At 44.7% G+C, this 26664-nt stretch overlaps 1 protein-coding gene across 1 annotated transcript; it reads left to right on the top strand.

Moving 5' to 3' along the window:
- Nucleotides 1-569: 569 nt before the first annotated feature.
- On the top strand, nucleotides 570-26441 carry loxhd1a (lipoxygenase homology PLAT domains 1a; the record flags this gene model as incomplete). The annotated part of the gene is made up of 43 exons (XM_083670740.1): nucleotides 570-1113; nucleotides 1156-1389; nucleotides 3497-3611; nucleotides 4021-4032; nucleotides 5494-5574; nucleotides 6652-6836; nucleotides 7744-7842; nucleotides 7964-8112; nucleotides 8213-8336; nucleotides 8536-8786; nucleotides 8987-9122; nucleotides 9376-9536; nucleotides 10338-10424; nucleotides 10664-10799; nucleotides 11003-11157; nucleotides 11322-11482; nucleotides 11990-12066; nucleotides 12274-12470; nucleotides 12655-12847; nucleotides 13946-14106; nucleotides 14361-14691; nucleotides 15021-15172; nucleotides 15295-15428; nucleotides 15823-15974; nucleotides 16335-16439; nucleotides 16528-16656; nucleotides 16771-16935; nucleotides 17104-17285; nucleotides 17525-17641; nucleotides 18018-18180; nucleotides 18615-18769; nucleotides 18918-19127; nucleotides 19210-19342; nucleotides 19501-19712; nucleotides 19849-20034; nucleotides 20558-20685; nucleotides 21133-21250; nucleotides 22733-22910; nucleotides 24060-24245; nucleotides 24747-24917; nucleotides 25122-25260; nucleotides 25591-25746; nucleotides 25961-26441. The coding sequence occupies 43 exons, from the start codon at nucleotides 570-572 to the stop codon at nucleotides 26439-26441; spliced, it is 7341 nt and encodes a 2446-aa protein (XP_083526866.1).
- Nucleotides 26442-26664: the final 223 nt, after the last annotated feature.

The raw sequence follows: 26664 nt of genomic DNA, 5'->3' as shown, positions 1-26664 counted from the left end.
TAAGAGCCGGACAAGTCTTCTGGCTGTAGAGCTACTGCATGTCTCAGATGGCCTCTATGGTCTCTCCATGCTCAAGTCCAGAGTCAGTGTCATTACTCTACACCACAGATGTGTCTTCCAGTTGTGCAGTGTTTTGTCACGCGTGTTGTGTCCGGGCGTGCTGGGGGCAGGGGGTGTGCAGGTAAAAGCGAGACGCCCCCAGCCCGTAAAGTGATCCTGACACTATGAATAATGAAGGGCACTGCGGCAGAGAGGATAAGTTCTCTCGGCAAGGCTCCTTTTTCACAGGGCTTTCTCCCCTGGGTCACATGACCGCCATGGGGACAGTAATTTTTCATGAGCAGAGTGTGTTGGCTGTGCTGGCCCAGGAGGAGAGCTCCAGGCAGGCAGAGTTCCCCATGGCCCCAGCCTCCACCTCTGTCTGCACCCACACACCTCGTTCAGGCAGCACAGCACCCAAGGGCCCCCACGCTTCCCCGCCGCCACGGGTCAAATGAATTGTCTTACAGCTCAAGAAACTCAAGGAAGCTCTTACGAAACTGAAGGCCAGGGAAGTGAATGAATAAAAGATGCCCTCAAAACAGAAAAAAGCGACAGGATCAGAAGAAACCGAAGAGCTGGATGACGAAGTGGAGGAGAAGAAGCCAAATTCGAAAGGGAAGAGTAAGTCTGTCGCCAACGGAGACGGGTCAGACGGGGAGAAGAGTCGGAAGAAACACAAGAGCACTGAGGAGTCTGAAGTGTCCCAGGAGAAAAAAGGGGAGACCCATGATAAGGTGAAAGAGAAAAAGAAGAAAAAGAAATCAGAAGACCATGACAATGGGGATTTGGGTGATGTGATTGAAAATGAGGAAGAGGGTGATGAGCAGAACAACAATGAAACCACCATCAGCAAAACCAAGAAGAAGAAATCAGAGAAGCCCACAGAGGACGAGGAAGTGACTGAAGGTACAAAAGAGGAGAAGAAGAAGAAAAGGAAAAAGAAAGCATCCTCTGAGGACCAACAGGGAGAAGAGGAGATGGGGTCCAAAGACAAGAGGTCCAAAGATGGAGGGAAGAAGAAGAAGAAGTCCCAGGATGAAGAGCCTCTAATGGAAGAAGAGGAGGAGGAGGACTCCAAGAAAAAGAAGAAGAAGAAGCAAAAGAAGGGATCAGCCGACAGTGATGAAGAGCCTGTAAATGAAGAACAGGAGGAGGAGGAGGACTCCAAGAAAAAGAAGAAGAAGAAACAGAAGAAGGGATCAGCCGACAGTGATGAAGACAAAAAGAAAAAGGGGAAGAAGTCGAAAGTTAAGCAGATGGACTATGCTGAGATCTACCAGGCCGAGCTCATGAACTACCACACAGACTCATCTGACGGCTACGAGGACGAGTACCACAAAAGGAAAGGTAGGCCCACATAACTGCCCCCCCCCCAGCTTACAGCATTACAATATCATCCCACATAGTCCAGGTAAGCTACACTGTTCCACCTTTCCACAGCTCTACGCTGGGACAACACTGAACAAAGCTCTGTGATTGTCTCTGGATGAAAGCTCAGAGTGTTCCACATGAATGGAGCCCCAAAGAGACCCAGTGACAGGCAGGTGCTGCATCCAGCGCTGGGGCCAGGGCCTGGGGCCAGGGCTAGAAGTAAGGTTGGGGGCCAAGGGCAGAATTTAGGCCAGGGCCACACATACAGAGGGTGTAAGCCCCTGGAGAAGCTTTAAATATTATATTATGATATTGATATTAAGATATCATTATAATAATTTGTATCATTCTTTATAGCAGTGCAATTGACATGTTAGCAAGTGAATTTGATTCAAGTTCAGACTGAAACAGGCGTTGTTTATTTAGTCTCGTTTGTGGTCATGGTGGAGGTGCAGATCAGGTAAACGGTGTATCTCATCATTTAAAGCCTAAGTTAAGGATAGGTGTCTGGCTTCTCAGTTACCTGGCTGGCATGGCTTTTCTTCCAGTCTGTCTGACTCACTGGGCAGCAGGCTCTAGAACTCTGATCAGGGTTTATCAGAGATCACTTTTATCACTCTCTGACTTCATCAGGTGTCTTTATTTCTCTCTTATCAGGTTTTAATAGGTGTCTTTTTTCTCTGAATCAGGTCTTTATCGCTCTGATCTGGGGGTTTTTCAGGTCTCTCTCTCTCTCTCTCTCTCTCTCTCTCTCTCTCTCTCTCTCTCTCTCTCTCTCTCTCTCTCTCTCTCCCTCCTCCCTCCCTACCTCCCTCTCTGGTTTGACCAGGTCTCTCCCTGATCAGGTTTTACTGAACTAACGAACTCAGCCAATCTCCTGCAGCCTGCCATGACTTCCTTTCCTGGCCTATGCTGCAGCCATCAGAACACTGTATGAGTGTTCTTACTGTTTGCAGAGGAAAACCATATCTTCTACCCTACCATACAGTGTTCACCCTTGCCATGCAATATTTACCATGACCTGCATGTTACATAATCCCACTGGCTGGGGGGTGTGTGGTTAAGCTAAACCCCCTTGGTCCCATTCACCTAACCCCAGCTTTGTACTATGATCTTGAATTCTCAATGATTTAGAGAGAGCTTGACAAAGACCAATGTTGTTTTCAACAACATCAAACTATAATCACAAGACACCAATAATCATAGAAAGCAATACCAAAAAACAGACCTGACAGATAACACATTTACTTACAAGTAATTTAGTAGACGCTTTTATCCAAAGTGACTGACAAAAAGTATGTTTGTCTAAAGTAAGGGAATCAACTATACATCAGTCATTGTAAGTAAAACCTTTGATAAGAACAGGTCACAGTGCTAGAGGAAGAAAACAAGTTGTTGGGGTTTTACTTTGCTTTTACACTTGCTTTGATTATACACATTAACACAGACAAACAGAAAGTGACAGAGTAAACAGATTTGATAGTGACAGCAGACATGTGTGTGTCCACTCCTCCTCTCCTCCTCCACTCCTCCTCTCCTCCTCCACTCCAATCAGACGGGTGTGGAACCAACAAACAACAAATCCAGGAGGCTGGTGGAGGTAGAAATGACAATGAGCCTACGATTTCTACCTCCACCAGCCTCCCCTGTTGTCTCGTCCTGTCAGAGAGACAAGACAAATCCAGCTCTGAAATGTGAGAGAGCCACTGCTGGCACGCCGCCAGTCAAGGATTCACTGCAGATTCGCTGCATTGAGTTCCCTGGCTGGCAGCTCTCTATGGAAGGAAACATAACGCTCCTAATTATGGTTATGCATACACCACCCCAGTGTTTTTAATTGAACCCCCCCTAACCGTGCTTCTGTGTTTGTCTGTCTTATCACCTGATCAGCCTGTTATGGATTTCGAGATAGATGGGTAGCATTCTCATGCAGATGGATAGCATAGCACTGCAGATTCACTGTCTCTCTGTGTCTCTCTTTATCTCACTTTCTCTCTCTCTCTCTCTCTCTCTCTCTCTCTCTCTCTCTCTCTCTCTCTCTCTCTCTCTCTCTCTCTCTCTCTCTCTCTCTCTCTCTCCTCAGTGTACGAGGTGGTGACAGTCACAGGTGACGTGAGGGGGGCAGGCACAGATGCTAATGTGTTTGTCACTCTGTTTGGGGACTTTGGCATCACTCCAAAGGTGCATCTGGCCAGCAAGTGAGTTCAACAGCTTTTACTCTTATCTCAGATGTTGGTCTTCTAACATTTGGAACAAATGCAGATGCGGATAACAGGCCATCACTTGCCATAAAGTAATCCTGACTCACAGAGGGTCAGTGTGAGAGGACACATTTTCTGTCATCTTAATCCTAAACTCAAATATACTCTTTCAATATATTGTATCTTTAGTAGGAACTATTGTTAGCTCTAAATGACATATTGTGCATCTGGCATAGGGCCTACTGTATGTTTGTATGTTTTTTTTATATAAGTATAGAATGTCAATATGTATATGTATGTTGTAAATGGGATATATAATGTCTTTGGAGAGAACAACATATAGTAGAAATTAGGCTTCCATGTTAACATTAACCATTAACCATTGCATTTTTCTCTGATTCTCCAGCACAGAAAAGAGGTATTTTCTACCTAAAGATGATTATAGGATCACTTCCTGTGTTGTGTTGCGTTGTGGGTATGGTGCTGTATAAGAGTGTATTGCTGTAACTTTAAAAACCCATGAGCCTCATATGAACTGCCTTAAATATGCTGTTTAACCTCAACGGTACAACCAATAAACCAAGAAGGGTAACACAAAGCTACATTTTCATGAAATTCTCTCTAATGTTTACTCATTATGACAGTTTCTAAGGCATTTGATTAGAGACATGGCTAAAGCACAGGAATATCTCCTCTATACAGAAACATAATGGACAGACTATCTGGAGTAAGGAGGAACTATGTGACATGGCCGGTCTTCTTGTCATTCAGAGTAAATGGAAGAAGACCACGATGTCATTTCCTACTCATTTATGTTAAATGACTTACAGAGGCTGTTATCATGGTGGGTGTAAAGGCTGTCCTTATCACTTCATATGGACAGGCAGATAGAATTACACATACACTGGATGTAATGTATAGTGATCTACAATACACCTTATCATTCAAACTTCACCTCACCATCTCATATTAGACGCTGTTAACTCAATATATAACATATAATATATAATGCATATATCACTCAATATATAACATATAATTATACTCAGACATACATACATACATATATATATATATATATGAATGTTTTATATGTGTATGTGTCAATGTGTTATTACACATAGTTAAAACATAGTAATAACATTCATATCATCATCATTACTGAGGAGAAGTTTTGTCTTACTCAGATATTATATGTCCTACCTGTATTGTGTAATGATCAATGATAATTTGCATCATGATACAGGTAAGTGGGTGGTCTGGTTTTGAACAGATCTGCCTGATAACAATAAGGCAGATTAAATGCAACATTTTGGAATTCTAATGGAATTGACATGAATTCTCCAATGACATGAATTCCAAAGTTTGCATTGGGGTTGATTTGTACTGTATACTATAGTGTCATTCAACCATTTCTTACAGGTTAATTGTAAGTGCAGGCAGGTGTGTTGGACAGTCTTGGCAATTTTTTATTTATGCACTTTGCTTCTTAATTAGGGAGTGCAGCCTTGGCATTGTCACACAGAATTGAATATAGAGCATAATTGTGAGCAGGAGACCATAGACAGAAATGTGGGTCAGTGACAATGACAGGTGCATTCTCTATTGTGTCTGAGGATATCTGATTCACTGTTGGCAGACGAGGCCCTGCTCTGTCACTGTCAGGTAGAGGATGGGGCTAGAGAAGTGCCAGAAGGGCCTAGTGTCTGGTGTCAGAATCTGCCCATCTGGTAGAGACCACCAGTGTGCCTTGTCCTGGGCTGGTCAGTCAGGATCTGTCTCTCTCTGTCTCTCTTTACCCCCCATAGTCTCTCTCATAGTCTTGAGTCATGCAATCTCTTCCTCTCTCCAATATCATCTGTCTCTCCTCACGTTACAGAAGCCGAACAGCATTTGAGAAAAATAAGACAGACGTGTTCCGGATCAAAACACACAACGTGGGGCCTTTGAAGAAGCTGAGGTATGATGATGGGATCCAGACTCCCAGTGTGGCAGAGACGACTGATCTAATAGCTATACTGTGCAGTATATTACCAGCATGTAGTCAATACCCCACAGTATAGTCTCAGATCCATGCAGCTATCTAAGACTCTAGCTGAGATGATTGAGAGGGGATTTCCTCTGCGAGATCACTGAGTGTTATGCACCTGTTCTTGGGTGTGGTGTTGGGACTGGTGCTGCTGGAGAGGGGATCTGTGTCACAGCCAGTCTTCAAAAGTGAGGAGACACTGCTGGAGTATCTCTCACTGTAACATTCTGAGTGTCTACGAGAGCAAAGACCACATCTGCAACTCTATGGGTTCTCTGACAAAAAAACTCTACTGTAAGTGCAAGATACAAGCAGTTTTATAGCACATTATTGTCCAGTGCATTTGAATGGTTCATAAAGTAGAATTTACCTTAACTTGGCCTAATTATCAAACCAGTATCATCTTGAAATGTATATGGTATTTTAATACTACTATATACACTCACCAAACACTTTATTAGGAACACTATACGAATACTGGGAAGGGCCTCCCTTTGCTCTCAAAGAAGCTTCAATTCTTCGTGGCATTGATTCCACAAGATGTTGGAAACATTCCTTTGAGATTCTGGTCCATGATGACACAACTGCATCAAGCAGTTGTGACATGGTGCATTATCATGCTGGAAGTAGTCATTAGAAGATGGGTAAATTGTGGCCATGAAGGGATGCACATGGTCAGCAACAATACTCAAATAGGCTGTGGCATTCAAGCGATGATTGATCGGTATTAACGGGCCCAAAGTGTGCCAAGAAAACATTCCCCACACCATTACACCACCTTCCACCATGAGAAGGTGTACAGGTGTTCCTAATAAAGTGTTTGGTGAGTATATAATATCCATGCTGGAGATACAACTTAGCCCTGGTGTGTAAACCATGATTGTTGTGTCTTGTCAGGGCCACTTGTCAAACAGCCAGCTGTTGTTGTTACCCTCATAGAGTACAGTATGTACTAGAGGTAGGTGGTACATCTGGTACATACCCTACGATTCCTGTGTCCCGATGCAGGATTGAGCATGACAACACAGGGATGAATGCCAGCTGGTTCCTTGACCGGGTCATGGTGACGGACATGAACCGCCCACACCTCCGCTTCTACTTCGCCTGTAACAACTGGCTGAGCAGAGAGGAGGCCGATGCCCTGTTCGTGAGAGACCTGCTGGGCAGCCTCAACCCCATGGACGTCCCCAAACGTAGGATGCTCTGGAACGCACACCTCTACACAACACAGGATACATCAAGTCTACACTGTGTACTGTGCACTGCCTGACAACTAAATTGACAGATTCATTGAAACCTAGTACACTACTACATTTATTATGTTGCATTCTTTCTAAGGGATCTTAAGAACCTGTTTGACTTATACTACATACAGTATGTGTTGCATATTACATGCTGTACTGTATTTGCGGGTAGTGTTTAATTCTTGAACGTATCCCAAAGTTACATAATGTCACTGTTACTTGTTTGAACTCTGAGTCCCTACGCAGCCTAATCTTGTGGTAAGCCTTGTCACAGTACCAGAGCTCAGTGAGAGGCCAGGGTGTATGTGTGCCTCGGCGGCTCTGTGTGACCATGTCAGCACGCCACTCGCTCCAGGCTGTATCTCTGCTATTGTCACTGTCCCTTAAGTCCATTCAAGACCGGAGGAGCGGTCAGAGAATCTGCCTTATTCCATCCCCAAGCTGTTCTGACAGCATCAGGCACTGTGGCACGCCCACCCATCAACCACCACCCACCAATAGTAATCATAAATATTTAACGTGGAAACTGCCGTATTGAGGATTAGAGGAAACTCTTGGTTGTCTGTTGTCTATTGTTAGAGAGAGGCAGGTAGGAGACACCCACAGTCTGACTGACACGAGGCACAGGACTAGACTAGACAGAGGGGTGTTACAGTAGATCCTCTGGTTTCACTGACAATAGTTGCACACCTGAGAGGTGCCATGATGGTTGTGCCTCCTTGTCAGGCCATAAACAGTTCAAAATGGTTTGTTGTATAAGATTGAGGAATTGATTGATTGGAATATTGTATTGTATATTGTATTGTATACAATATCCTCCTATCTAATTTTTTTTTTTTTTTTTTTTTTTTTACAGTGAATAAGTACATAGTAAGTGTGTTCACTTCTGACCAGAAGGGCAGTGGGACTGATGCTGACGTCTTTCTGAATATCTTTGGCGAGAATGGAGACACAGGTGAGACTCAGAAGACCATTCTTCCCTGTACAAGCTGTAAATGTAGTTCTTCTTTGAGCTATTAGCTTTAGCTACGATTACTTTCATTGGCTACTATTACTGTCATTCTATATCACCAAAGGAGAGAGACGGTTGGACAGTGACAAAGATAACTTTGAGCGAGGGACAGAGGACAAGTTTACAATTGAAGCACCAAACCTGGGAAGGTTGAAAAAAATCACCATTGGCCACAACAACAGAGGCTCATCAGCTGGATGGTGTCTGGATAAGGTACACAAGCACACACATGCATGCCCGTACACACACACACACACACACACACATGCGCACACGCACATACACACACACTGTATGTTCTATCTTTGGCCAGGTAGTGATAGATGACATGGGGAATAAGGAGGTGTATGAGTTCCCAGTGAACCGCTGGTTCGCTTTGGATGAGGGTGATGGGAAAATCCAGAGAGACGTGCTGGTGGGAGCAACACAACCCATGGGTGAGCCCACCAATAGAGAGAGACTCAGCCCTTCACACACACAGCTCATAGATGGCCTCTTTTCCGCATCAGCATCTTCTTGTTGCATAGGGAATGATCAAGACACAGATTCATAGTTTATACATGTTGATGGCTTTTTTGAGAGCATCCAGCTGAGTGACCAATAATGGAACCACTCTGTGCAACTGGGTCCCAAAAGGGATTGTGTACAACGTTCAGGTGATGACTGGGGATGTGCGAGGTGGGGGCACCAACTCTAAGATCCACATGATCATGCATGGGACCAAGGGATTGAAGAACAGCGGGAAGATCTTCCTGGAGGGAGGTGCTTTTGAGAGGGGGCTCATCGACATCTTCAACGTGGAGATCGCTTCCCTGCTCAGCCCCCTCAGCAGGGTCACTATCGGACATGACAACGGAGCCGTCGGAGCCGGCTGGTACTGCGAAAAGGTGTGTGTGTGTGTGTGTGTGCGTGTGCGTGTGTGCGTGTGTGCGTGTACGTGTGCGTGTGCGTGTTGTAGTGGGTAGTGGTGAGTTTAACTCTCACAATGTAAAACGTGGTCTCATGGAAAAGCACTAAATTGAATCAATCTTTTACTATTGTTACTATGTGGATGGTAACCACATGGATCACTGTCCATCGGTGCCAGGTGACAGTGTACTGTCCATTCACGGGTGTCGAGCAGACGTTTCCATGTTGCAAGTGGTTGGATGAGGATGAAGGTGACGGACTGATCGAGAGGGAGCTTTATGAGATGGTCTCACTCAGGCATAAGAAACAGAAAAGTGAGTGACCTATCCATTCATATAGGTATATATATATATATATATATATACAGTATATACCAACAGACTTTGTGTATATACAATATACTGTATATATATATATATATATATATATATATATATATATATATATATATATATATATATATATATATAAATAAATAAGTTACATATATTATCATTTTATACTAACTCTGTAGCCTATAGGGGCTAACAGGACCCATTTTACCATGTGCCATCACAACTTTTCCAGAATTCCCGTGGTCCCTGTGGATCTGGACGTCGGATGTGAAGGGGGCGGGGACAGATGCCCAGGTGTTCCTGCAGATCTATGGAGAGAAGGGCAAGTCAGACGAGATTAGACTGGAGAACAACTCAGACAGCTTTGAGCAGGCTCAGCTAGATAAGTTCATGGTAAGGCATGGGTCAGTCAGGTCTTCTGTCTGAGGTGTGGCTATTTTTGTCAAAAACTGTTTTACTGCATCTGTTCTGCTGTCCTCCACTGTCCCAAATCAATATGAATGTTTAATCCTAAATGTGTGTTTTGGAAATAACACAATGCCCTTAATAACTTAGCTGCACTTCTGTCCACCAAACATCTATGCAATGGTTTACAACTATCACAGTTAATCTCAAAACCAACACAGCCTAATCCTGATGAAACCACCCTGCTAGACATCATCCTAACAAATAGGCCTTATACATATATAGCCAGTGGTGTTTTTGCTAATGACATCAGCGATCACTGTCCGATAGCCTGTATTAGAGATGAAAGGATAAACAAAAATCTCCTCCATGCTTCCTTACAAAAGTGTATTTGTAACAAAAACATTTTAGCGGGCAAGGTTTTTTACATGATCTTTATTGGTTGAATCTTTCCCTTATAAGCTGCATCCCTGACCCAGATTTGGCTCTAGAACATTTCTCATCTATATTTATATCTCTGGCAGACGAACATGCCCCCTTTAAACGCCTTAGAATTGAGAAGACTTGACTAATCCTAGGTATAGTGGATGTTTTGTTGTCTGAAAAGGCTTATGTCAGGTTATAACTAATCCATACTCATTTGATTATAGATTTCACACACATAACTTCGAGTGTGTGTATGTGTGTTAAACGTGTGTGTTTGATCACCAAAATGTTGGTGTGTACAGTATCTAGTCCTGACTGTATGTCTTTATTGCTGTTGGTGTTTCCTGTGGTGCACTCCTATAGATTGAGATGCCAGACATAGGACAACTACAGAAGCTCCGTATCTGGCATGAGAAGAGAAGTCCTTTCGCAGGCTGGCATTTGGCCAGGGTAAGATCTACTGCTGTGTTTGATCTGTCAACATCAACCCTTTATTCTGTAGCAGGATGAACTATACATAATCTGCCCTCTGGTGATCAAAGTGGCTTTCCCCAGGAACATAATCTGTTGTCTGATCATTAATATTAACTACATTATACTACATTAACCTAATGGTAAATAATGTGTTAGTACATTGTCTGGTAGAGGAGTGAAGATCATTGATTAATAATGGCTGTGTCCTTCCTCAGGCCACACTGGTGAAGACTCTGACGATGGACAAATACTCGTTCAGCTGCGGTCGTTGGCTGGACATCAACGAGGACGACAATGAGATCATCAGAGAACTGCCAGCCATTGGAGCAATCATCCCAGAGCCACTGCTATGTAAGATACACACACACACAAACACACACACACACACACACACACACACACACACACACACATACTCATACACACACACGACAAACAAGTACCCTCAAATTTCAAATTTTATATGGCAAGACTAGATAATATCAATGTCATGTTATGTGAGTTTCTGAGCATTGTGTTTGTGTATACAGTATACTGTGTTCCTCTTCTCCCAGTGATAAAGTACCGCATCACAATCTGTACGGGGAATGTGGGTGGCGGGGGCACTGATGCCAGCGTGTTCCTCAATGTGATCGGGGACCTGGGAGACACGGGGGAACGACTCATGTTCCTCAGCAAAAACAACGTCAACAAGTTTGAAAAGGGCAACGTGAGTACCTGAGTGTTCTGAGTATGAGGGATTACTGACCAGAGATCAGAGCCTGGGGCATAAGTACTGAGAACATCAGGCTGTGGATACTGAAACATTTGTTATAAAGTACAAAGTCATTGCAAGGTCCTGAGTTGGTATGTTTGTCTCCCTCTGTTCCCCAGGCTGATGAGTTCCTGATCGAGGCGGTGTCCTTGGGACAGGTGCACAGGGTACGCATCGGCCATGATGGGCGGGGTGGGGGCTGCGGCTGGTTCCTGGATAAGGTGATGGTGAGGGAGGAGGGTCAACCAGAGTCCCAGGCCATCGTGTTCCCCTGTTTCAGGCAAGACAATCAGCCAATCATGTCTTAGAACTTACTCTACTCAGGGCTCTTAACCAATCATATTCAAGCCATAATGGTTTAAAATTCAACCAATTACACACTTCCCTCCTCACTAACCCTCAAAAAAGAGCCAACCAATCAGACTGTGTTTCACTAACAGCTCAGGAACTACTGTCACCTATCCACGCCCAGTCCTCTTCCTAATGGCAATTCTCCAATGGCCTTGCTTAAGCAGTTAGTCAGCTGATAGACCAGCATCCCATTACAAATAGGGACTAAATACACTGTGGCAGCAAGATGTGTCTCCTCCAGTAACTGGAGATAATAAACCTCAAGTCTGAGGTGCCTTGTTGCACCACAAGGAACCCTTTCCTGTTTCAGTCTCTACATGGTTTACAGGGTTGAGGAAGATACTGTTGATATAATATGCTTATGCAGAGTTTATTCTATTGATAATATGTTTATTAAAATGAAATATGTGCCCCTTTCCTGCTAATATTTGATCAGGTGGCTTGACCGGAATGAGGATGATGGTCAGATCGAACGTGAGTTAGTGCCAGAAGGAGAAGGACTGCGTCTCCGTAGTGAGTGAACATTTAAATGATAAACTCATCAACCAAATGAAACATTATCAAATGTACAGTCACAGAACTGTGTGTGTGTGTGTGTTATGTGTGTGTGTGTGTGTGTGTGTGTGTGTGTGTGTGTGTGTGTGTGTGTGTGTGTGTGTGTGCGTGCGTGTGTGCGTTTGTGTGCATGTCATGTATGATATGTCTCATGCTTTTCTACAGATGTGGGCTACCATATCTCAGTGAAGACAGGTAGCATCAATGGGGCCAGCTCTGACTCCAAAGTGTTTGTCAAGCTGTACGGGGAGAAGGGAGACACCAATAAGATACTCCTAGTGGTCTCAGACAACGACCTCAGGAACTATTTTGAGACTGGACAAACTGACATCTTCACCGTAGACACGTTTGACGTGGGACAGGTGCGTTCTTTAAGTTCTAGAACCTTTCCCAAATAGAAAGGAATTCAATTTGCCATTATGATCAATTATCCACTGTGTTGTTGTATCTGTTTGTTAGGGTTTCTTGGTGCTGCAATGGCCACAGGTAGGTAGCCTACTAATAATTTTGTATTTTAATCTCTTCTGTCCGGATTCTTATTGGTAGATACACCGTCTCCTGATTGGCCACACCAATGAGGGGCTGCGTGCTGGTTGGTTCCTGGACAGTGTTCAGATCACCGTGCCAGTCCATGGGAAGCAGTACATGTTCCCCAGCCACCGCTGGCTCTGCAAAGACGAGGCTGATGGGAAGGTGGAGGTGGTGATCTACCCCAGCGAGACCCTGGACATCGAGAAATGTACCAGAGCATTTAGTATACACAACACACTCCCAGACCATTAATTTACACTGTACACACTACTGTATATAACAGAGTCAGCGGAGGCTGGTGGAGGTAGAAATCGGAGAACAGGCTCATTTGATACCATTCCTCATTCCATTCCATGCATTACATTGAGCCCGAAATATTAGTAGTCCCATAGCCTGATGTCCCATAGCCTGATGTCTCATAGCCTGATGTCTCATAGCCTGATGTCCCATAGCCTGATGTCCCATAGCCTGATGTCCCATAGCCTGATGTCTCATAGCCTGATGTCCCATAGCCTGATGTCTCATAGCCTGATGTCCCATAGCCTGATGTCTCATAGCCTGATGTCTCATAGCCTGATGTCTCATAGCCTGATGTCCCATAGCCTGATGTCTCATAGCCTGATGTCCCATAGCCTGATGTCTCATAGCCTGATGTCTCATAGCCTGATGTCCCATAGCCTGATGTCCCATAGCCTGATGTCCCATAGCCTGATGTCTCATAGCCTGATGTCTCATAGCCTGATGTCCCATAGCCTGATGTCCCATAGCCTGATGTCTCATAGCCTGATGTCTCATAGCCTGATGTCTCATAGCCTGATGTCCCATAGCCTGATGTCCCATAGCCTGATGTCTCATAGCCTGATGTCCCATAGCCTGATGTCCCATAGCCTGATGTCCCATAGCCTGATGTCTCATAGCCTGATGTCCCATAGCCTGATGTCCCATAGCCTGATGTCCCATAGCCTGATGTCTCATAGCCTGATGTCCCATAGCCTGATGTCTCATAGCCTGATGTCTCATAGCCTGATGTCCCATAGCCTGATGTCTCATAGCCTGATGTCCCATAGCCTGATGTCCCATAGCCTGATGTCTCATAGCCTGATGTCTCATAGCCTGATGTCCCATAGCCTGATGTCCCATAGCCTGATGTCTCATAGCCTGATGTCTCATAGCCTGATGATGGCACTAGTTTTGTAGAGTTACTGTAAGGGATGATGACATTTCAATGATGGATCGGCGGACATTTGTCTGCTCTCCATCATCTTGTCGTGGTTTAATTGCTGTTGTTTTGCCCTCTCGGTTACAGTGGTTAACTATGAGGTAATGGTTGTCACGGGGAACGTGCGTTCAGGTGGCACCAACGCCAACGTCTTCTGTCAGATCTACGGGGAGGAGGGAAAGACAGAGCTCATCAGCCTCAAGAGCAGGTCCAACAACTTTGAGCGTGGGACCACTGAGATCTTTAAGGTCTGGATTATGTTACTAAACCAGTCTCTGAGCTGTAACAGTAGCCTGTTTTGGTATATGGCTTTGAAAACATGGCTATGTTGGCAAGGCCATGAAACGGCTGTACTGTGTGAATAGAATGGATTCATGTAAAGTAATACTGTCATAGTTTTTCAGATGACTCAGAAACCAGTCATTCAGCCATTATGTGGAATGTGGTGTTAAAGGGGAGTATATCTTAGTAACCACTGCTGTTTCTGTTTCCCACCTTGCAGATCGAGGCCCTGGACGTGGGGAAGATCTTTAAGGTCCGCATCGGCCATGACGGCTCAGGCATAGGGGATGGCTGGTTCTTGGAGTCGGTCGACATCAAACGCTTGACCATGGCCATGGTGCAGATTGTGAAGGAGGTGAAGAAGGAGGACAAGAAGGACAAGAAGAAGAAAAAGAAGAAGAAAGAGGAGGAAGAGGAGGAGGAGATGATTGAAGAGCTCCGGGAGGTGGTGGAGACCTTCGCGTTCCCCTGCAACCGCTGGTTGGCCCGGGATGAGGAGGACGGGGAAATCGTGGTGGAGCTTCTCCCTGAGGACCCAGGAGACCTGGAGGGTGAGCAGCACAGCACAGCACAGCACAGCACAGCACAGCACAGCACAGCACAGCACAGCACAGCACAGCACTGCACAGCACAGCACAGCACAGCACAGCACAGCACAGCACAGCACAGCACTACACAGCACAGCACAGCACAGTACAGTACAGCACAATTTAGTTTTGAATACTGTGCTGTATGTATATTATGAAATTCAATTCATACAATTGAATCTGTTCCCTTAGGCCAACTGGAGTCTAGGATTGCAGCAGTGCATCAGTACATACAACACACAGGGACTAGATAGAAGCTATGAATTGACTATTTGAATGTGGATGTCTCACAGAGAACTCGTATGAGATCCACGTGTTCACGGGGACCATGTGGGGGGCAGGAACAGACGCCAATGTTTACATCAACATCTATGGAGAGATCGGTGACACTGGGGAGCGGAGGCTGAGGAAATCCAACAACTTGAACAAATTTGAGAAAGGCCAGGTGAGCCACATGTCAATCAATATGATGATGGCAATATCTGAGTTGCTGTTGAGCTGTGACCTCCCTTATTGACCAAGCTGTTTGACCTTTGAACCTTGGCCATGGTCCCCTGTGTGGATCAGGAGGACGTGTTTTCAGTCCCCGCCATCGACCTGGGTGTTCTAAAGAAGCTAAGGATTCGCCATGACAACAGCCAGGCTCACGCCGCATGGTTCCTGCACAGAGTGGAGATTGTGGACAACAAAGATGACACCACGTAAGCGAGGGAGTGAGGCACCTGATAAGACTGGCTTGTTCTTATCTGCTTATAGTTATTATCTGCTGCCTGTACGTTTGACAAAATGACTAGATTTGTTTTGTTTCTAACAATGTATAGCTCTGATCATGGATCAATGACAACACAACTGTAGAGCTCCCCTTGGTGGTACAAAACGGTATAAATGACTTCCCAGGCCAAGATCCACAGTGTCCCCCACTGTCCTTTGTTCTTGGGATTGGTCTAAAAATAGATAGGTTTTCTGGTGATGTAATAGGTGCACTCTTCTTAGAGGCTGTGACAGGTTTGTTGCTTTGACCAGTCATGTGAAGATGCAGACTTGAAGCCTGGGCCTGTCACGTTGAGGCTACTGACAGCAGGGTTTTTGTCTCAGGTACTACTTCCCCTGTAAACGCTGGCTGGCCATTGACGAGGATGACGGACAGATCGCCAGGGAGCTTGTCCCCGTGGACGAAGCCTTTATGAAGAAGGGGGATGATGATGATGAGGATGATGATGGAGTAACACTGGGTCTAGAGCAAAAGGGTGAGGCGATGGCTCTCACCAGAGCTGTGTCTCAATACTCATCTCCTTTCCTCATCTCCTCTCCTTTAAATACCACTAAAATGTCCGGATAGATTTCCACCGTGTATCTTCCATCTCACGATCAGTGGTCATGGAGGACAGGAGAGGAAGCTAGTTACAACTGGAACGAGATAATGCCCAGGCCTTTACTGTGGATAGACACTAAAGCGTCATTCATTTTATTGATTTTCATATCATTGTTATATATTTAAGTGTTAGGTTGAGCAATAACTTTGTTGAATAATGATTTGACTTATCATTGTTAAAGCATCAGATAATCAATACATTCTAATAATGTGATTGCATTAATGTGTCTGACAGCCATGTCCACCACATACACCATGAAGATCAAGACAGGCGATAAGAAGTATGCTGGCACCGATGCCAACGTCTTTGCCATCCTGTATGGCACCAAGGATGACACAGGTACTCCTTCTCTAAAAATACAGAGATAGACCATATACATTGGTATACATTTTGGTTTCTGAGTGTGTGTTTGTGTGTGCATTCACAGGCATCATCATGTTGAAAGCCTCAAAGACACATAAGAATAAGTTTGAGCAGGGCATGACCGATGAGTTTATAGTGGAATCTGTGGATATTGGAGCACTCAAGAAACTGTGTGTAGGACACGACAACTCAGGTAATGAAAATGCTCACATAGTATATACATACACAATGACAGTATATGTACAAACAGGCACATATACAGATACACACACACACACACACTATGTTATGTGTGTTGGGTCTGCAGGGGGCTCAGCAGGCTGGTTCCTGGACTGGGTAGAGATTGATGCCCCATCTCTGGGTCAAAGATTACGGTTTCCTTGTGGTCGCTGGCTGGATACAGGAGAAGATGATGGAGCCATCATAAGAGACCTCTTCCCTGCTGACCTCCAGACTGAGCTGTACACACCATGTAAGTACAACACTCAATGTAGATAACCCACCCATAACATCATCCACCATAATCTATCATAATCTCAGGCTACAATGTCATATTATTGAATATCAACTGGACACTGAGTATCGTACGATTTCTGCCATTGCGTTTTTTCCATAATGTGACTCATTTGTTGTTTCTCAGTTGTGCCGTATGAGATCAAGACGTTTACGAGTGACGTGTTTGCAGCGGGCACAGATGCAGACGTGTTCATTGTCCTTTACGGCCGGGACTCAGTGTGCACTCAGCAGAAGTCTCTCTGTGTCAATAAGAGGGAGAGGACGATGTACTTTGAGAGGGCGGCTGAGGACATGTTCATTGTTGAGGTGAGATATTCACCTCCTTAATACCTCAACAGACAAGAGTAATACCTACCCTAACCCTAACCCTGTGAGAAGAAATTATTAGGAAGTGATTAAGAGGATAAGGTGATGATGATGATGATGATGATGGTGGTGGTGGTGATGGTGAATGGTGATGATGATGATGATGACGCTTACGAAGATGATGATGATGATGATGATGATGATGATGATGGTGATGATGATGTGTGGTTTCTCTGCAGTTGGAGGATGTGGGTGAAGTCATTGAGAAGATCCGCATTGGTCATGACAACAGAGGGGTGAACGCGGGCTGGCACCTGGACAGGGTGGAGATCAGACGGCTGCTAAGGAAGGGGAAGGTATAGAGGAGAGAGGCTGCAGTGTGTCTTCTGTTCTGAGTAAAACTTTCCCTAAGGCACAGACAGCTCCAGGTGCTACCTCGTCTTCATTAAAGAGTAATTCCCAGGTCATTACTTATGAAGAGAAGGCTGACATTGAGTCATAATTCAAAACAGAAACAGTACCATCTTCAGTCACCAGATGGAGCTTCTCTCATAAATGCTGGGCACACTAGAACAGTGATGACCTCACTGGTGTTGAACAGTCACACACACACGGGCAGGCGCACACGCACACACACACACACACACACACACACACACACACACACACACACACACACACACACACACAGGTGCACACAGTCTCTGATGCACTGCTGCTCTGTCTGTCCAGGGATCTGAAACCATCATCTTTCCATGTGAGCGCTGGCTGGCCAAGTCAGAGGATGACCGGGAGACAATAAGAGAGCTGGTGCCCTCTGATATCATACAGGAGAAACTACTCCGAGATGGAACCCTGAAAGTCATTGAGACTGAGGTGGAAGATGCACTGGAGAGTATGTACAGTACACTCACACACAAGCACTCACACACCCGCACACCCGCACACCCGCACACACACACACACACACACACACACACACACATACACACATACACACACACACACACACACACACACACACACACACACACACACACACACACACACATACACACACACACACAGACTCACACTCAAACACAGCTGGCTATTACAGCAGAATCCTTTGTCTGTCTACAGTACGTGACAGGTGCATAATGAGACAGTTTTCTGCTAAAGCGGGGAGCCCTAAATGGGTGTCTCTCTCTGCAGTGGCAGCACAAAAAGTTGCCAATTTGCTCTTCCATTTGAACACTTCAGTCTATTGTTATGTTTATCATTGCTGCAAGCTGTCTCTGTCTGAGTAAGTCAGTAAATTGTGTCTGTCTGTGCCCGCCTTGCCCACAGCCCACACATACAATGTGTCTGTGATGACGGGTGATGTCTACAATGCTGGCACTGATGCCAATGTCTTCCTCACCATATATGGAGACATGGGGGACACTGGCGAGCGCAAACTCAGCAAGTCAGAGACCAACAGCAACAAGTTTGAGCGGGGATCGGTAAGAGGAAGCAATATTATTTGTATTGGCTGTTCCTCGCCCATCTGGTGTCATTCTGTTGGCTGTTCCTCCCCCTTCTGGTGTCATTCTATTGGCTGTTCCTCCTCTATCTGGTATGTCATTCAATTGGTTGTTCCTCCCCTCCAAGGTGGATAAATTCTCCATTGAGGCAGTTGACTTGGGCCAGGTGTTCAAGATTAAAATACACCATGACAACAGCATGATGAGTGCAGATTGGTACCTGGACCAGGTGGAGGTGTTTGACGTGGATACGGAGGAGGTGTTCCTGTTCCTGTGTGAACGCTGGCTCTCCAGGAAGAGGGAGGACAAACGCATCTCCAGGATGTTCTACGTCAAGGTAACAGCGGTGTGTGTTTTTGTGTGTGTGTGTGTGTGTGTGTGAGTTGTCAGTTGTATGTGACACGTGTGTAATCATTCAGGGTTACGAGGGGGAGAGAGAGAGTCTCCACAGCCAGAAGAAGAGTTCTGTCCTCACTGTGAAGAGTGTGGACAGCAACATGAACAGGAAGAGTAAAAAGAAGAAGGAGGAGGACATAATTGAAGAGGGCCCCAGTAAGCAAACACACTGGCAATCTAAACACACACACACACACACACACACAGACGTGCACACAAACATTATGCACATTCACATACATACAGTCAAATACATTGTGATTCGTATCTGTTTATGAATGTGATTTGGTAAGCCGTGTGCTCTCTCTCTGCAGTCATCCCATACCACGTTACCATCTCTACTGGTTTTGAGCGCGATGCTGCCACCACAAGTCGGGCCTTCGTGATCATCATGGGGCCAAACCACATCCAGACAGAGAGGCTTTGGCTGGAGGACCTGTCTGGAGGGGGAAGGGGCTTCGAGTCTGGCTCACTCAAATCCTTTGAGTCCCATGGAGCAGATGTGGGAGAGATTAAAAAGGTGGAGGTAAGAGCACCATTGCTCACAGAGCTCATTCAGAATAAAGTGTGCATGCACACACACACATACACACACACACACACACACACACACACAGAGTGTGTTTGTACCTGATGTGAAATGTTCCCTGCTCTCCCTGCAGCTCGGACACGACGGGGCCACTCCTGAGAGCTGCTGGTTGGTTGATGAACTGGCTGTTGCCGTGCCAACCAAAGGGGTCAAATACATTTTTCATTGCAAGTGCTGGTTGGCCAAAGACCGTGGTGATGGACTGACGTCCAGAGTGTTCAATGTGTTGGATGCAGACAGCATCACTATCTCTCAAAAGGTAGGTACAGTTACAGTATTACCACACCGTACACACACCAGTACTACAGTCCTACTGTTCCATTACTACATCTAAACTAGACCCGTGATTGTTGTACTACCACTAACACACATAGTCATAATAACTGTGATATATACATAGAGATGTCTGTCAAACATTTGTATATTGTCACATTGGTGTATGTTTAACATCCTGGTGTTGCACAATATTATTGCACTACGATTCAAGTGTGACGTGGCTAGCCTGTTTGTAAAGTTAGCATCCAGAGTCAAACATAACCCCCCTCACACCCTTCATCAGCTTTGTTGTGAAAAACCTTTCGTCACATTTTATTGAAAATCTGGCGTTACTTTCCCAAACCGCTCTGTGAATGACTAACGTACGGCTCAGTGCATCCGTTCTTTGAGTATTTTGTGAAGAAAAACCAGGAAGCAAAACTGTCTGGTGTGAGCCTTTAACACATGAGTTAAACTGTATGTGCGCTTAACAGTCACACATTGAGTGTTCTGTCTGTCACGGTCAGACCATCTATGAGGTGACGGTGGTGACAGGAGACGTTCAGAACGCAGGGACAGACACTCTGATCTACCTGTCTGTGTTTGGAGCCAATGGCACCACAGAGGAGATGCTGATGCAGAAGAATGAGGACAGGTTAGGAAACACACACCTAATACTGTACATACACATAACTACACACCTGACCCAAACACACTCACACACACCCAAACATACACCTGGTACATACACACTCCCACACAACCTCATACACACAATTTAAGACACACCTGATACATACACACTCTCATACACACAACTAAACACACAACTGACCCAAACACACTGACACACTCCGAAAACACACACTTGACCCAAACACACTCACACACCCAAACACACACGTGACTCAGACACACTCACACACAACCAAGCACAGATCTGACTAAAAGAAACACACACCAAGGCATATTTTACATATTTACCAGCACCATCTAATCCAAATGAGAAACCATGTTTATTGCGTTGTTATTATAATCATGTTTATTGGGATATATTTACTATGAGAGAGTGCATCGACCACCTTCTTGTGGTGGTTTGCAGGTTTGAGAGGGGTCAGGAGGACACCTTTAGTCTGGAGATTGAAGACATCGCTCCCTTGAGGAAGATGAGGGCCCGCATCGATGGCTCTGGCAGCCGACCTGATTGGTTCCTGGATAAGGTCAGTAGTGACAACATGTCACAGTCTAACAGCTTAATAGAACAAACTGGTTACCTTATGGTGGTAGAAAGATGTACATTATTATTACCATGGTGTAACTGGTTTTATGGCAGAAATACCAGAAAGATCATTCCTAATTAATGAAAATGGATATGAAAAAGGAGATATTTCAACAGTAGAACAATGATTGTCTCATATCCATGGTACAAGTCAGGCATGAGCAACACATTCATGTCTGTAAGCCTTGAGTCACAGGGTCATTACATCCCCCTCCTTCACATACACACTCACACATACACACACACACATACACGCACGCACGCACACACACACACACACACACACAGACACACACACATTAAATGCTGTCAGACAAACACACACTGGTCCATGTCTGCAGGCAATAGGTCACTGCAGGATTCAGACAAACACACCAGACACATACACACAACGCTGCGCAGAAGGGGTCAGAGGTCTTCTGGGGTGAGATTCATGTAATGGCACGTGAGTGCATTGACCTATTTCAGTCACTGTGGTGCTCAGGCATCAGAAGTGTAGCTGAGTCTCCTCTCCATGGATACACAGTCTCTTTCAGGCTCAGTAATGAGCTACAGCTCTGCACTCTGTCACACTATCTTGAGGATACTAAACAAGACTATCTCTGCCATGCTATACGAACACATTGCTAATAAACATACAGAATGCACTTAGAATTATGTCAATGTAGAACTATCACCATATGTAATCTAATACAGAGGCTGTACAAATGGTAAACATTACCGATCCTTCCCTAAATCATCTGAGGTAGCAGGAAATACATAGTATTTTCTGTTTGATTGTCAAAGTTGATCCTGTCAGGACACAATTACGTCCAGTCTCCATATTCAGCAAATGAAAGCCATTGAGAAGCTCTATGTTGTCTCTCCTCATAAGCATGTGCTGTGAGCTGTGAGCTGGGCGGCCAGCCAGAATGGTAATCCACTCAAATTAATATATTGATGGAAGGTAATGTCGTTTTTGCTGCCACAGCCAAATCAGAGTTAATGTTCACTCCCTGCTTACTTAGACCATGCCCTTGCCCTTGTGATCAAACACATGGGGAGTTAGATGATATACTTTACAGTATCTACATGCATGTATATATTTGCATACATTTCCATATATGCATATCTTTGCATTTATGCAGAATTGTGTAAATGAAATGCTGCCTGGCATTGAGCCACATCCATGAATGAATTAATGACTTTATTGACACATTTTAAATAAATTGAGTTGCCTCAGCCATAAGAGTACATACATACATACATTAAAAATGATCTACTGACTTATGTCCATTGTGGTCCTGGACAGCTAGCACAATTAGGCAGCTAGGACAATTGATTGATTGATTGATTGATTGAGTCATAATGTATAAAGACATACACATGCACATGTTCATTGACTTTAATGTTATTCATCAAACATATATTTCCTCCCTGTCAGATTATCTTGCGTAACCTGATGACAGAGGAGGTGTCAGTGTTCACTTATGAGGAGTGGCTGTCCAGGACCAAAGGGCCCAAGAGGACCATGATCTGTGAGATGGCTGCCGTGGTGGACGAGGAGGAGATGGTGGAGATCACTACCTACATCATCCAGGTCAAGACTAGCGATGCGGGAGGTTAGTCCAGAAACAAGTTCTTCATCCACACACAGTTGGTAAGACTTAAACTGTGTAGGTTATAGCTATGTACCTGTGTAGTAATGCTGTAATTACTCTGTAACATCACTGTTATTAAGCATGTGGAATAGAGGCTGTTCCTTATGCCACCTGTGTAGTAATACAACCGCTCTGTCCAATCACTATGCAATTCCAAAGCAATATTACATATATACTAATTTAGTATGTAATAAACATGTTAATACAGTGTTGTTACATATAGTAATTACAACATTACTGCACAGGTATAAAGCAACTTAATGTAAACATTTTTTTTTATTGAGTCCAGCATCTAAAGATGCAGAAGAGGAATACGTTCCATTTGACTCACGGGGCTAATGGAAGAAAAACTCCTGTGAAACCTTTGCTGGGCTTCTTCCCTTCTTCCCCATGCAGTTTTCTACTGTAGCAAGCAAGGCTGTTGATTGACATGATAAAGGAGGTGTCTGCGCTGACTTCAGAGGGCTTCTCATTCTGCCCTTGGCAGCTACAGTAACTTAAGACGTGGCCCTGTGCTTCTCACTGAGGCTCTGGAGGAGATAACGAGCCAAGCTGTCACACACAGCATCACACGGGCACTGCGGCTGCAGCTCGCAATATTACACACACAGGGGTTTAAGACGTGTCCTCTGAGTCAGAGGAAACAGGGGCTCTCTGCTCCTCAGTCATACCACACACCCTGTCAGAACACGTCTCTCAATCAGGGTCTGAAAAGACAGTGGGTTAGTGGTTGATGGGGGAGGTGTAAAGGGACAGTGTGCTACGGTGAAATTAGGTTTGCAAAGGCTAGGTTATTGGTGAATTCATTTTCATGAAGGTTGTCTGTGTGCTGAGTTGAGGTTTGAACAGGCGGTGTGGTTAATTGGTGGTTTTGGGGTGAAATTGGGGATTGGGTTTATTGAAACATATTTGTGAAATAGATTTTTTTTGTTTAATCCATACAGTATGTTTCTATTGTTTCTGTTTTGGTAGATGTAGATAAAGACTGCAGCATCCATTATTGGTAAATTAATTTGATGAAGGCTGTGGTGTCTGCTGACTTGAGGTTTGTGAAGGCAGTGCAGTGTTGATGGAAGGTTGGTGACTGTCTTGTCCCTTGTCTCTCCCTAGGGGCTGGCACTGACGCTAACGTGTGGCTCATCGTGTTCGGAGAGAATGGTGACACCGGGACGCTGGCTCTGAAGGAGTGCAGCAAATCCAACAAGTTTGAGCGCAAGCAGCAGGATGTGTTCCGTTTCCCAGACGTCCTCAGCCTGGGAGAGCTCTCTAAAGTACGGGTGTGGCATGATAACACAGGTGAGCCAATCAGTCAACAGAAATACAGTGACATCACAAGGGGAACCGAGCTGAATCAGAGTGGATCAGTCTGTATAATAAAATGCTTGTCATACCTCATTTTAATATGTAAACTGTGCTGCACATACATACATACATGCATCTATTGACATGCATCTATTGATTTATTGTGAACTAATGTGTGCTTTAATGTGATATCATACTAGTTAAAGTGATTATATGGGTCCCCTAAATAGACAGAAATATTGTCAAGAAATGACATGATTGGGCATACTGCCACACCCATATGTTACCCTTAAACAAAGGGCTGTGTGGTCTAAAGAGGTAAGAAATCAATTAACATAATATCATGAACCATGAAGTCAACATTCAAGCCAAAAAGTGATCTTAAAATTTGTGACAAACGTTCGCTCTTGTATCTTTAACTCATACCCATCATCTGTTATCTGTCACATTGATACGGTATACATGTGGGTTTCCCTATCCTCATATCATAATCAGGACCTGCCCCAGGATGGCACTTAGACTACATTGATGTGAAGGATGAGACTATGGACAAGACGTTCCGCTTCCCCTGCGACCGTTGGTTGGCCAAGAACGTGGATGACGGGCAGATCATGAGGGAGTTGGCTTGCGCCAACAACAACATCTTAGACCTCAATGACAAGACCAGTAAGATCAACTGCCTGTTACCAACTTCTCCAATCAGATCACAAAGAAATCCTAACAGTGTGCAGTATCATATACTGCATCATATGCACTGCTCATACATAGTATTCTACTATACACCACTGTATGTGTTTGCTTAATGTTATGATTGTTCATATCAAGAGTTCAGTTACCCTAATTCCTTGTGATTGTTTCTCTGTTCAAAAGAATATGAAATTGTTACCACGACGGCAGACACAGATGATGCAGAAACCAAAGAGAATATCTGGATCGCACTGGAAGGGAGGAAGGGGCGATCAAAAGAATTTGTGATGGAGAACTCATCAAAGAAAAAGAGGTTCTTGCGGTATGCTGCTCTTAAGATGAGTTTTAAGAATGGGGTTGTTTGTGTAAAGAAATAATTGAATTTGGAAGGTTCTTTATTATGACGACCTCCCCTGTCCCTCCGAGCACTTTCATGCACACTCTTGGATGAGTCAGGACCTTAGATCATCAGTCTACTCTGCTCTAATTTAATCAAATCAAGTAAACTCATTATGACTTTTCCAAACACGGAGAGAGAAGCTCATGAAATCTAATATGTGCCAACTTGTCTGAATTGACATCTTTGCCAATCAGTTTTGTTACATTAGCTCATAAGGCGATTTGAACATGTTTTTTTCTTGTTTCTCTTCAGTGGAAGCACAGATAACTTTGAGTTTTCTTCCAAGAACCTGGGTGACATTGCTGGCATCTGCCTTGGCCACACCCCCAAAGATGGTAAGAAGGTAAAGGGGGAGGCATTCTGGCATGTGGAGGAGGTCGTTGTCATAGAGAAAGAGCTGGGCAACAGGTGAGTGATCCTTTGTTGACCTATCAGTCTTAGTTTGACCTCCAGGTTTATCAACCACTGATATGGAACAATCTTCTTTGCTCTGTATCACCTTTTCTCCAAAGAATAATCTGTCCCATTTAACCACTTACCCCCTCTTCATCCTCAAACACATGCATGCACCACAGTTATTGAACAATACCATATCTTTCTTTCTCTGTCAATCCTGTCTCAGGTTCATCTTTTTCTGCAATGGCCTGATCCCCCTCTCCTCAAAGAGAGATGACTTCCTGACCTTTGAGTGCACCAAAGCCATCGAGAGCTTCGCTAGCAAGGCCCGCGGCCTAGTGCCGGTCAAATATGAGATCATTATCATCACCGGCGACGAGAAGGGGGCAGGCACCGATGCCAATGTCTTCATCACAATCTTCGGCTCCAATGGAGACTCGGGCTGCCGGCAGCTACGGCAGAAGTTTCGTAACCTGTTTGAGCGTGGGCAGACGGATCGTTTCCTGCTGGAGATGCTGGACATGGGGGAGTTACTGAGGGTGAGGGTGGAACATGATAACACCCGCCTCAGCCCTGGGTGGTTGCTGGACCGGGTAGAGGTCACCAACACTGCCAATGGTGTCACCACTATCTTCCTGTGTGGGAAGTGGCTGGACACCACGAGGGCAGACGGGCAGATCTTCAGAATCCTCTACCCAAAGTACTGATGGCTTTATGTTCAGATGGTTCACTATAACAAGCACTTCAGCCTTTCCATGTTGGACCATACATTATCTAAACATCTCCATGGTGGAGAGACAGATACTTAACTCTTGTGGGGCTTGGTTGTAGGCAGCTGCTTCATTTTCTAATGGACATTTTTATTTACCCAAACAAGGTCAAGATCTCAGGAACTGATGTTTATATATTTATTGTATTTTTGTATGGTAT

This window comes from Argentina silus (genome assembly GCF_951799395.1).
Source record: "Argentina silus genome assembly, chromosome: 5".
In the NCBI taxonomy this organism is placed as follows: Eukaryota; Metazoa; Chordata; class Actinopteri; order Argentiniformes; family Argentinidae; genus Argentina; species Argentina silus.
This window is presented reverse-complemented; position numbering and strand designations above follow the sequence as displayed.